This window comes from Hylobates moloch, unplaced genomic scaffold (assembly GCF_009828535.3).
Source record: "Hylobates moloch isolate HMO894 unplaced genomic scaffold, HMol_V3 SCAFFOLD_5, whole genome shotgun sequence".
NCBI classification, from domain to species: Eukaryota; Metazoa; Chordata; class Mammalia; order Primates; family Hylobatidae; genus Hylobates; species Hylobates moloch.
Genome location: NW_026652280.1, coordinates 43,986,076 through 43,999,966, shown reverse-complemented (window position 1 = coordinate 43,999,966; position 13,891 = coordinate 43,986,076). Strand labels below are relative to the sequence as shown.

Here is a 13,891-nt window from a genome sequence, read left to right as displayed (position 1 = left end):
TTTACAATTTTTGATTTTTAAAGCTTTAAAGGCTTATTTTATATGGAGTATTACACTTCTGTACTTCTAGTTTTTACTATACTTGTTGATGATTTTTGTCATTGAGAATTTTTAAAAATTCTACCAACTCTTATATTTAAGGAGCTTACTTACTGGGCAAACATTAGGCAGGACTTGTTTTTAAAAACTATGTTACTTGAGTTTCCTATAATTTTTGAAGTAATTTTCTACTATTTTAATGTTCCACATAAAATCACAATTTATCCTGAGAACAGGGGAAAACTAATGCACACTTTTTTCATCATCATTCTCTGAAATCTATTTTTAAATTCTGGATGTGGTTGAGGACACAACGAATAGTTTCATATCCTGCAGCTCTGGTATTGGTAGGTGGCTTTGTACCACTGGCTGAAACAATCACCCTAAAGTCAGCTTTACCAGTTCGTCCCGTTCTTGTACAGATGAAGCCTGACTGAAGAGAGATGGCTTTTCTGCTGCCTTGATGCCACTATTTTTGTTTAGAAATGTTTTGAAGATCCCCAAAAACAATCTACAAGAGAATAAAACTTTAGATTTTAAAATAAGTAATGCATAAAATATATTTTCATCCCATTTTTGACCTCACCTCATCCTTTAGCCATCTCTTATAGATGAGAAGTTTAACATAGCACCTTCCAAATTTAATGTATCCCAGAACCTGTTTTTCTTGGACATTTATTAACATCTCAAAAACATAAGAAAGTTTGGGAAGTGCTGATCAGGCACATTGCTCTTTTTATGTCTATATCAAGAGATAACATTACTTTTGATGAGAATTCTTGTTCTAATGGGAGGGGTACATAAGACAGGTTTGACAATCATTATAATGAGAGTTAGCAGTTGGTTAGAGACATAAGAACCCTGGATGAAGTAATGTGATAGTCAAGAGTAGTAAATAACCACTATAGAGAGATTCAGAAAAGCTACAAGCAAGAGAAGCCATTTTAGTTGGGCATGGGAAGGCAAATAGGGATTTGGTGTTGCAGCGATGGAAGCCGTGAGGGGATGTGAGCAAAGGCATGGAAGCAGGAGAATGTGAGGCATGTTGGAAGGAAGGCAGTGGGTGGCTGTTTGACTGGAAGATGAAGTACTGTGGGGTCGGAGGAGAAGGTCTAGCAGGTGATAGTTTTGGAAAATTAGGCTCAATTCCACATTATAGAAGCTGGACTCTAGGAGGCCGTAGGAATAACAGTGAAGGCTGCACTTTAGGGATGTCAGTGTGGCAGTAGTTTTTGTGTTGGGAGCCAACACCATGCAGTCACTCAGGTGAGTGGGGCAAGGTGAGGAATTCTTGAGTCAGGACACTGGTGTGGAGGTGGAGGACAAAACAGCCCCTTGGAAGGGTTAACAGCCTAGGAGAGGGTAGGCTCAGAAAGGGGTCTGGTTGTTGAGGGCACAGTTCAAACACAAATGTTATTAAATAGAATCACGAATCAATCAATTGCTATAAAATTAATGTTAGTTAAGTTTCCTCCTATTCTTAGTTCTAGAGCCAGTACAAAAGCCTCATGAAGGTCCTGGAGAAATGGGGAAACCAGTCGTCATTCCTAAAGAGGATCAAGAAAAGATGAAAGAGATGTTTAAAATCAATCAGTTCAATTTAATGGCAAGTGAGATGATTGCACTCAACAGATCTTTACCAGATGTTAGGTTAGAAGGGTAAGTACCTATTGTGGTCCTGATAGTATGTGAATGAAAAGTATATTCTGAATTTTCAGTAAATTGCACTTGAGTGCTGATTGTTCTTAAGGCAAATGTTATATCACTATGTTACTACTTACCCCACTTAGAAAATAATTAAATGCTGATAGAAATAATATCTCAAGCTTCTACTCATTATTAGCACTATGTATTTCAGGCATTGGAAGATAATTATTTATCTTAATGGATTAGAAGGGGATTTTAAACTTTATTATTACCAAAATACTCACATACTCAACTTTTTACAAAAATATTTTAAGTTTTATGTAACTTGAAACAGTGAAATACACAGTCGTAAGTATACAGCTCACTGAATTTTTTGCTATGTATACACCTGTGTAACCATCAGCCAAATCAAGACATAGAATGATCCCATCACCCCTGAAAGTCTCCTTATGTTTTTTGTAGTCAGTACTTACATCCCCAGAGGCAGCCATTATATTGACCTCTCTAAACATAGATTAGTTTTGTCTCTTTTTGAACTTTTTATGATGGATCCACACCATTTTTTGTGCCTTTAAGATTCATATTGTTGCATGTATCAGAATTTTATTCTTTTCTACAGCAAATAGTGATTTGTAATATGAATATGCCATCATTTATTTATACGTTGATAGATCTTTGGATTATTTCTACTTTTTGACCACTATAGATAAAGCTATTGTGCCATTCTTGTTCATGTCTTTTGGAGGACTTAAGTGCGCATTACTGTATGCTATGTACTAGAGAAAGGAATGGGTTATGCATTTATATAGCATTAGCATGTGCTACGAAACATTTTCCCGGAATGTTTATACCAATTTACACTCCTATCAGCAACATATTAATTAGATGTCTAGTTGCTCCATAATAAGAAGGTAAATACAAGGTACTAGAATACAATAGACCCAGTTAAAAGCAAGCAAACTGTACAGAAAATAAGTAGAGGAAGTGCACATGTACATTCTGTGCTGAGGCCCCCTAAACTCCTTGCTCCCATTGATGCTGGCAGCCAAGCTTGCCTCCTCCAGAGAAGAGACTGGAAGGTCTTTCTCATCAGAATTGGATAGCCCTAGAGAGAAGGGTAAGTACCTAGTGTGGTCCTGATAGTATGTGAATGAAAAGTATGTTCTGAATTTCCAACAAATTGCACTTTAGTGCTGATTGACTTGGGAAAGTTTCCAACTTAATGGCACAGCCTGATCACCCTTATGGAAACTCATAGTCAGTGAGTCCTACTCATGTGTTTAGGCCTCATATTCAGCCTCTTGGTCTTCCATTCTCAATAACAAATAGGTAAGCAAGGAATACTAGACATCTCAGGAAACCCTCAACAGAGGAAAGCAACTTTGAGGAAACAAAAACTATTAAGGTAGAACACATAAAGAGAAATAACTAATAACCTCAACAAAATAGAGAATATATTACAACCATAAAATGGGAATAGGATACTATTCAAAAGATACACTGAGAGAAACAGAAAGAGCTTTTGAAAATAAAAAAATAAAAATAAAAATGCACCAAAGAGATGGACAACAGTAAAATTATATGAACATTGAAATGACAATCAAGAAATCCAATATTTTAATAATAGGAGTCTCAAAAAGAATTTTAAAAATAGGGAAGAGAAAATTTATCCACAAAATTTTCCATAACTGAACTGCACAAATTTTCAAATTGAAAGAGCCCACCAACTTTTTGGGACAATAGGTGAAAATAGATTGCACTCCAAGACATTGTGACTTTCAGAACACTGAGGATTTCAACCCCCAAGGGGGAAAAAAAGACCTTTTACAGGTTTCTTAAGAGGCGAAAGCAGGTCACAGTCAAAGGGTTATTAATCAGAATGCCTTCAGACTTCTCAGCAACTCTAGAAACAAAGGAACAAAACTCTAAAAGAAAATAATTTCCAATCTAAATGTTATATTCAGCCAAACTTGCAATAAAGTGCACAGGTTAAATAAGGATATGTCTGGACATGCAAGATCTCAGAACATTGAACTGCCAAGCATCCATTCTCAGGAAGTTACTAGAGATAGGACACTACCATTTAAAACCTTGGTTTTAAATAAAACAAGGACAAGAAAAACATAGAATGTAAAAAACAGAAGATTCAGCTTGTGTGAGAAATGGTGGGAATGACCAGAAGATGATGAAGGGAGAGCCTGAGTGAGAGTTGCACAGGCAGAGGCGACCAGCCCAGATGGAGCCAGTGAGAAAATTCCAGAGAGACTTAAAGAAGATGCCATTGAAGTTACACCTGATATGGCTGAATGTCTAGAGTAGATTTAGACAATTGATAGGAAGTTTAGGATTGAAATACATAGAAAACCATAGTAAGAAAAAAATTAAATGACCATTACCTTCAGGGAAAACTTTAAAAAAATTGTTCAGAGAAAACAAAAGTAATCGTAGTTTACTACTATATATGGCTTAGCCATGAATAAGTCATAATAAGATAACTGTTGAATATTGTGCATGTAAAAATTAAACCAAGGAGATGAAGAGTATTTCTTTATCCAGCAAGTTGATTAAGTGGAGATCAGTCAAGAGAAGCTTAATTTGTAAAGATTTTTCACAAACCGTTTGCTTTCCTGAAAATTTAAACATCGTTGAAGAAAACTATAGACTCACCACAGTCTACAGTTAAAACGATGCCTGTATTGTAAACAACCTTACACTTACTTCGAGCCTCAATCAAATATTATTGTTTCTGGTAGAATTGTTTTTGTCATTTTAATAACCCCCCTAAGTATATCATCACTCTCAACACATTTTATTAAACATTTATGTCTTTTTGTCTTTATGTGGTTTTTGAAGATACTTTTATTAATGAATACCTTTTAAGTGCATTGTAAGTCACCAGTTTTTGGACATTGAACAGCTTTGTGGTATTAGGAGCAGTGTTGAAATGGTGTGATACAAATGCCTGTGCACCAAGTTTCATACTTGATGAAGACTCTTCAGACTTGACGAAGTCCACTTTTGTGAAAGCTGCCAGTACACACTCCTTCTGGCCAACCGCTGGGTCTCTGTGGGACTGGGCTGCCTAGGAGGTAGTGCAGAGTCACTACCACCACTGAGTAGCCTTTTTATATCTTCACTCCATCTCTGGACTGATACCCTTTTTTAAAAAAAAAGGTTTTAGAAGACTTTTTATTATGGAAAATTTCAAATATATACAAAAATAGAGATAATAATGTAATGAACCCTCATGTATTTACCACCTAGCTTCAACAATTCCTAATGGTTTTGTCTTATGAATTCTTATACCCTCTGAGATGTCCCCCAACAATCTTTGCCTCTTGGTATTCACACCTCTTTGTAGTCTCCATGTTGCACTAAGATTGGTCTGTGTGAGCAATAGAACATGGTGCAAGTAAAATGGAGTATCTCCTTCATATTATGTTATCAGATATGCTGTGGCTTCCATGTTGGTCTTTTACTCTTGCTGTGATCATTTGCCCTGGAATAAGCCCCTGACACAATAGGAGCAGCCCTATGTCAACACCTGTGTGGTTTATGGCTTTTTGTGAGCAACCAGGTAAGTAAGATTAGAAGCATATTCTCCAGCCCCAAGCAAAGACAAAACATTTCTAAATATTTCAGTATGTATCTCTGAAAGATAAGGACTCATAGAAAAGAAAAATAAAAATCATTATACCATTTTCACCCCGAAAAATAACATAAACAATGATCCCTTCATATCACAAAATACCCAGTTAATATTCAAACTTCCCTAGTTATGACATATATATGTATTTTTTTTATAGTGTAGCTGTCAGGATCAAAATTACAGCTGGTGGATATTCTCAAGTCTCTTTTAGTCTGTAGGTTCCTTCTCTTTTTTCCTTGCAGTTTATTATTTGAAGAATCCAGGTAGAATGCCTTACATCTTTTCTCAGCCTACATTTTGCTGACTGCATCACTGTGGTGTCATTTGAACATGTTCTTCAGTTCCCTGTCCTGTGAATTGGTAGTTAGACCTAAAGGCATATTGTACCAATATCCTTAAAGTCTAGTAAAATTGTGTGCTTGTGGTATTAAAGGTGTGAGATCTGGCCCATAATATGCATTGTTATTGGACAGGTTCATTACATGTTTCATTTGTCTATTTTCTCTTTTTGTAGTTCCTGTTAGCTAGGCATTAAGTGCATTGAGGAAGAAAATATGTTATCAAAGTTGATAATGTGAATGCTGCATATCAAAACTTATGAAATGTAGCTAATTCCATGCTTAGGTGATAATATATACCTTTAAATGCATATGACTTTTTAAAAAAGAAGATGGAAAATTATTCAACTAACCATCTTAAGAAATTAGAAAAGGAACACATTAAAGAGAATAAGTAGAAGGAAGAATGGGAACTTAAAGCTTGGAAACTTAGGAAATAATGTACAGTAGAGGAACAGCAAAGTCAAAAGTTCATGGGAAAAAAATGATAAAATTGACTAATCAAGAAAGTGAGAGTCACAAATCCATAAAAGAAGTGAAAGGTGGTGTCATTACAGATCCAGACCTTAAAAGATAATATATCACAAAGATGAGAAATTATAAAGTAGAATACAAACATCGAGTATAGAGGCTCAACAAAGCCGAAAGTTCTTTGGAAAAAAATCAACAAAATCAAAAAACACTCTCCTAAATAGCAAATAATGGTATGAAAATGACAGCATCCCTACACGTCTTGCAGACATTTGAAAGATTATACGTAGATTATATGAGGTTTTTTAAAATAGTCAAACCCATAGAGGCAGGGTGTAGAATAGTAGTTGCCAGGGTCTGGTGGCAGGGGAGAAATGAGGAGATGCTGATTAGTGGGCATGAAGTTTCAGTTATGCAAGATGAATAAGGACTAGATATCTGCTATACAGTATTGTGCCTGTAGATAACAATACTGCATTGTACCCTTAAAAATCTATTAAAAGGGTAGATCTCATGGTAAGTGTTACCACAATGACATAAAGATAAGATTATAAGTGAATATTATAAATAACATCCCAATTTTTTAAAATTTAGATGAAATTAGTAGTTCCTAGAAAAATATAACTTAGTAAAATTGACATCAGAGAAAAGAAAATACAAGTTCCATAGCTATTAAGTAGAATTAATTATTTAAAATCATTACACACAGCCTGGCATGGTGGCTCACGCCTGTAATCCCAGCACTTTGGGAGGCCGAGGCAGGCAGATCATGAGGTCAGGAGATCAAGACCATCCTGGCTAACATGGTGAAACTCCGTCTCTACTAAAACTATAAAAAATTAGCCGGGTGTGGTGGCATGCACCTGTAGTCTCTCTCAGCTACTCAGAAGGCTGAGGCAGAAGAATGGCGTGAGCTGGGGAGGCAGAGCTTGTAGTGAGCCCAGATCACGCCACTGCATTCCAGCCTGGGCAACAGAGACTCTATCTCGAAGAAAAAAAAAAAAATCTTTACACACAGACACTCACACAGTCAGACGTAAACACAGACTTCCAGGCATAGATGGCTTTGCCAATGAAAAGGAAGCAACATATCCATCTTATTTCATGAAATCAGCATGATCTTGATATGAAAATCCGACAAGGTTATTACAACAAAGAAATATTACAGACCAGTAATCTCGACATAGATGCAGATTTATAAGTGAAATCCAACACTATATAGAATAAATAATACATTAAAAATAAATTGGTTTATTCCAGGCATGTGAAGTTGGTTTAAGATTTGAAGATCATTTAGATTCACCACATTTATAGGAAAACAGGTGATAAGTTATGTGATCATTTCATTAGATACAGGAAGAACATTTGATAAAATTTGTCACTGTCATGATAAAACCCCTTAGCAAACTAGGAATAGAAGGGAACTTCTTTAATCTGACAAAAGATTTCTAGAAAAATAAAACCCTTCCAGCAAATATCTATATTTAATAGTAATGTTGAAAGCTTTCCCTTTGAGATCTGGAACATGACACAGATGCCTGTTAACACCACTTCTGTTCAGCATCATACTGGAGGTCTTAGCCAGTGTAAGGAGGCAAGCAAAAGAAGTAACTGTTATAAGGATTGGAAGAGAGGAATTAAAATTTATTAAAATTTATTAAGAAGTTCATTAAAATTTTATTATTTGCGGTTAACATGATTGTGTATAACAAAAATCCAAAAGAATTAGAGGATTAGAATAAAAAGTGTTTAGAGACCGGGCACAGTGACTCACACCTGTAACCCTAGCATTTTGGGCACCTGAAGCAGGAAGATTGCTTGAGTCCAGGAATTCAAGACCAGCCTGAGCAACATGATGAGACCCCATCTCTACAAAAAAATAATTAGCTGGACACAGTGGTGCATGTCTGTAGTCCCAGCTACTCAGGAGGCTGAGGCAGAAGGATATCTTGAGCTCAGGAGTTCGAGATTGCAGTGAGCCATGATTACGCCACACTGCACTCCAGCCTCGGCAACAGTGTGAGACTCTGTCTCAAAAAAAAAAAAAAAAAAAAAAAAAGCATATTCAGCAAGGTTGAAGGTTTTAAGGTCAATATTAAAAAGAAAAATACATTGCATTTCTATATGTTGTTTTCTTACAAAAGCTAGAAAATAAAACAATTTTAAATATTACTTATAATGCAATCTGAAAATATCAAATATCCAAGAAAGGCTCTTCAGAGTAAATTCTAAAGCAAAGAAAAATTAAATACCTAAATAAATGGAGAACTATCCCACATTCATGGGGTCAGACTCCTTAATATTATAAAGATGTTGGTTCTTTCTACATTCATTAGTAGATTTGATGGAGTCCCAATCATAACCACATATGCATGTGTAATTTGACAAGTTGATTCTCAAATGTGACTGGAAATGCAAAGACCTGGAAGAGCTAGACATTCTTATAGAATTATTAAGATTTCTTAGAAAACTGTAATAATTAAGATAATGTGGTATTGTTGCAAGGATAGACAAGCAGATCAGTGGAACACAATAGCAAGTTCATGACCAGTCCCGTACATACTTGAACACTTGGTTTAGGACAAAGGTGGCACTATGTGGTAGTAGAAGGATGATCTAAAAAATGAACAAATGAATGATGCTGGGTCAACTTGATATAATTCAAGACAAAAAAACTGCATCTTTACCGCACATCATACAGAAAAATCAATTTTATATGTATTACCTGAAATAAATGTGAAGGCAAACCAGCAAAGCCCTAAAAGATCACATAGGAGCAAATATCTTTATGATCTTGGGGTAGGAAAGGACTTTGTTTTAGGTGTATTTCTACTAGATGGTTGGACTTTTTTTTCTTTTAAATGACAGCCTACCATTTATGTATTTAATTTTTTGCTTCTCTCGTGCTCATGTTCATAGGCAGCCTACAATTGAATGGACTGTCACTCTGTATATACACACATACATATTTTTGAGAGACAGGGTCTTCCTCTGTTGCCCAGGCTGGAGTGCAGTGGCGCCGTCACAGCTGACTGCAGCCTCAACCCCCTGGGCTCAAACAGTCATCCCACCTCAGCCTCCTGAGTAACAAGGACTACAGGTACATACCACTACACTTGGCTAATTTTTTAAATGTTTTGTAGAAATGAGGGTCTCACGACACGTTTCCCGGGCTGGGACTCTGTATTTTAGATTTAATCTTTGGTTTTTAATAGATGACTTTTGTGTACATTATTACTTGATCTACGTGTATTATGACTTGATATATTTGAACTTCTTTTAGGTTGAATCATGAAATTGATATTCAACCACTTTTGACCTATGAAAATGACAATTTCATAAAGTTTGACTTAATAAATCTTGCTTTCTTTTTAGTATCTTTTTCATTTTCTTCCTTTCCTGCTTTTCTAAGTGATACAGTTTCAACTGGCAAAGTTTTAGTATTCATGTTTTTCTGTCTCTTGGTTTGGAAGCCGTATACTTTTCCTTTATTAGTAAGACCTAGGTATATTGTAATTATCAAGGTGTAGATTTATCTTTATGTACCTACATGTTCAGTGCACATAGTGTACTTTTGATGTGAGCACTGATATTATTCTTCAATTGTGGGACATTCCTAGCTGTAATCTCAAATACTGCTGCTTCACTATTTCCTCCAATCTGTTCTTTTGGAGCTACTTATATGCATATACTAGAGCTTCTCAATCTATACTCTTATTTTTTCTCTGTTTGTTCCTTTTCAAATTGTCTCTAGGTAAATTTCTCATTAGTATCTTGATAGTGGCAAAGTCCAAGTCTGGCTCTGCCATTTACTGGCTATGTGCTTTAGGACAAGTTGCCTGACTTTTCTATACCTCAGGTCCTTATCTCTAAGATAAGGAGAATTACAGGGGTGGTTGTGAGGATTTGTAAAGTGCTTTGCACACTTCCTGGAATCTAGGATACAGAGAAGGCCTCTGTTCAAGGAGTGAGCTCCAGGTCCCTGTTTGATTCTCAGGAGAAGCTGACTCCAAAGGGACTTTTCCATCTCCACTTTTTTTTCTTTATTTTTCTACTCATTTCCTGACTTCCAAAGCAGATTCACAATGAAATACCAAGTGGTAAATATTAGATAGTATTTTCTTAAGCCTCAGCTGTGCTGGACAGAGGTAGTCAGCTACTTTCCATTCCTGCTCCCCGAGGTGGAAGGAAGAATGGTGTGGGATGGCCCCTGGAGTGCAGCTTTTTCACCACCTTTTGGAACCCAGGAAACCTTGCTTATGTTCTAAGACATGGGCTTAACTGGTGTGTAGCTGGCTGTGTCCAGATCATCCTGTCTGCCAATAACTTCTACTGCCTTGTACAGTCTCTAAGGGCACGTTTCCTGAAGGAAACTGGAAGGAAGAATGACATTATTACACTGTTCAGAAGAGTTAAATAGAAGTAACAGTCCCTGAATAACTTTTCTAATGTGTGATCTTAGGGAAGCAAGTGTAAGACAGATTCCAAATCATTTAGTAAGCCAAATGCATCCTATATAGTTAGTCTTAGATATTTAAAAAGTAATTTTAATAGCATTTATTGAATGCTTTATTATATACCAGTATTATACACATTGTCATATTCAAACAGTTGGGCAAAGTAGTAGTAATGTGCTCAGTTTACAAATGGGGAAACTTGGACTTAGGGAAATTAAATGATTTGTCCAAAGTATAGTTAGTAAGTGAGGCAAGTGAAATTTGAACCTAGGTCTCAGGGACAAAATATGTGCTCTGAATCACTGTGCTTTGCCCTTACTTTTATGGTTAGATCTTAGTTGATCTTCTCTGAATGAGAGTATACAGAGGAGAAATTTTGTAACATTGCCAAATACTGCCTGGCAGGTAGCCAGACGTCTTATGAAATATTGAGTTGTCATTGATAAATGCTAGTGACAGATGAAATTTAATGGGAGAAAAAGAGTTCATTGAAAATCACAGCTTGAAAGGACATGGAGGAGAGCATTGGATTATACATGCATAGTCACCTTGATGTGGAAATTTCTTGAAAATTCTTCTTTTCTTGGCTCTTCTTTCATACTGTAGTTCTTGACATATATATGGATGATTGATAAGCAGTGTAAGTTTTATCATAAGTTGTAGATTCAACTTGTAGTTCCGTTACTTACTAGCTGCTATCATGAGCAATCTACTTTATTACTTTAAGCCTCAGTTTCCTCATCTGTAAAATTTGGAGAGTAATTCCTCTGCCTTAGGGTTGTTATAAGCATACATGAGATAATATATTTAAACCTCTTAATGCAGTTTCAGGAACTTAATAAAAAGTCAGCAGGACCTTTTCAGGCCAGTGCCCTGAGATAGGATAAATAGAATAGGACTTTTTTAGAGATGGGGTCTCACTTTGTTGCCCAGGCTGGTCTCAAACTCCTGGGCTCAAGTGATCCTCCTGCTACAGCCTTACAAAGTGCTGGATTGCAGACGTGAGCCACTGTATCCAGCCAGAGTAGGACTATAACAATTGAAAAATATTAGTAATAGTAAATACCAAGCGACTTCTGTAGTTCTGTATTTCTGAATTGTTAGGTACAGTCATGTGTTATTTAATGACTGGGGTATGTTCTGAGAAATAGGTCGTTAGACAATTTTGTCACTGTGTAAACTATAGAGTATACTTACACGAACCTAGATGGTACAGCCTACTACACACCTAGGCTGTATGGTATAGCCTATTACTCCCAGTCTGTTAACCTGCATAGTATATTTCTATACTGAATACTGTAGGCAACTGTAGTACAATAGTGTTTGTGTATCTAAACATAGAAAAGATACAGTATAAATATGGTATAAAAGATGAAAAATGGTACACCTGTATAGGGCACTTACCATGAATGGAGCTTGCAGAAGTGGAACTTGCTCTGGGTGAGTGAGTGAGTACTGAGTGAATGTGAAGGCCTAAGACATTACTGTATACACTACTGTAGATTTTTATCAACACTGCACACTTAGGCTCTTCTAAATGTATTTTGAAGATTAAGTAATTATGCTAGTATGTTGATGGTGGCTACAGTGACGCTAGGCCATAGGTATTTTTCAGCTCCATTATAATAATATGGGACTACCATCATATATGTGGTCTGTTGTTGTGGGGGTGCTATTGAAGCTCAACGGGGTGAATGCCCTGGGTATCCACCACCTTCCACTGGCAACCGCACAGTATGAGGGAGAGGAAAACAAATGGAAGCACACTGGAACCGGGGAGGGAAGTTTCTTCCTCCTGCATTGTCCCTGCAGTACCTTCTACCTACAGAGCTTATGCATGCATCATGCGTACTGCAAAGGAGAAATGCTTATAGGGGCCAGTTTCATTATCACAGTGCAGGTAATAAAAGGTATATTTGGAACTAAGAGGCAATAAATTGATAATGGGTACACTACATGGCAATGATGAGTCATCTCCAAGAGCTAATGTATTATGTGTTTGTGGATACTTGCGTTTTAAAAATTGTTTTAATTTATGATGGTAAACGTTAATAGCCATAATCCACATAAAGAAAAGCCCTTTGGGGTCCTCAGTTTCTAAGTGTGTAAAGGGATTATAAGTCAAAAACTTTGAGAACTGTTGCTTTATATTGTTCCCTTTAAGTAATGTTCAAAAAATCAGGCAAAACTCAGCAGTAGTACTGCAAGTCCTGTAAAGTGGTTACCTTGGACAGGGACACAAAGGAAGCCTCTGGGGTATTGGTAATGGTCTGTTTCTTCATCTGGGTGCTGACTACTTGATGCTTTCACTGTGGAAATTCATTTAGCTCTACACTTATGATTTGTGAACTTTTTGTATGTATATATTTCAATAGAAAGTTAAGACTCTTCCCTTTCTTCCTAACCTATACTTTGCTGTTAAACCTGTATGTAACTTTTAGAAATTAGCATAAACTGGCAGGGCGCAGTTGCTCATGCCTATAATCCCAGCACTTTGGGAGGCCGAGGCAGGCAGATCACGAGGTCAGGAGATTGAGACCATCCTGGCTAACACAGTGAAACCCCGTCTCTACTAAAAATACAAAAAATTAGCCGGGCATGGTGGTGGGCACCTGTAGGACCAGCTACTGGGGAGGCTGAGGCAGGAGAATGGCATGAACCTGGGAGGCAGAGCTTACAGTGAGCCGAGATCGCAAAAAAAAAAAAAAAAAGAAATTAGCATAAACTTACACTGGCTAGTTTTCATAACGGAGGATAAAAGTCTCACTTGGGCAAGTGTGGAAGAAAGCTGCTTCCTGAACATGGCCTGTGGCCTTTCTGCTCATCCTCAGCTCTGTGTTGTATGAACCCATCCCCCTACCCACTTCAAACCCCAAAACACGAAAGGACAGGTGGTTTCTTGATTGGAAAAGCTTAGCTAGAATGCTAACGGGCTGTTTGGTTCTTCTCAAGTGCCTTGTGGCTCTTCCAGGTTAGGGGTGTGTGTTTATGTGTGTTTGTACCTGTTCTGAGGTTAATTATGGTTGTTTAATATTTTCTCTGTTTCCTCATTTGCTTTGAGAGAACATTAACTTATGAATTTGGTCTCTGATTAACTATTTGATTTAAAAAATTATTTCCTTTTTATCATCTGTTCTTCTGGATCCTAATACTGCTTCTCTCTCTGATTCTTCCATCCAGTTTCTTTCTGTTGTTCTTATAATCTTACTTCCTTTCCATACAGTTTTAGAATTTTATTCTTTAACACATTATACAAGTAGTAAATTTGGGTTATCACTTCTCTTCTGCAG

At 36.7% G+C, this 13,891-nt stretch overlaps 1 protein-coding gene across 2 annotated transcripts in view; it reads left to right on the top strand.

Annotated features, from left to right (window-relative positions):
• Positions 1–13,891, top strand: part of GALNT1 (polypeptide N-acetylgalactosaminyltransferase 1) — a 65,819-nt gene that overhangs the window by 16,379 nt on the left and 35,549 nt on the right. The window contains exon 3 of one of the 2 annotated variants that reach the window (XM_032152504.2): positions 1,524–1,698. In XM_032152504.2, coding sequence (XP_032008395.1) covers positions 1,524–1,698 — 175 coding nt within the window. Of the gene's footprint in view, positions 1–1,523; positions 1,699–13,891 lie in introns of those variants that run through there. The other variant, XM_058438435.1, reaches the window with a different exon arrangement.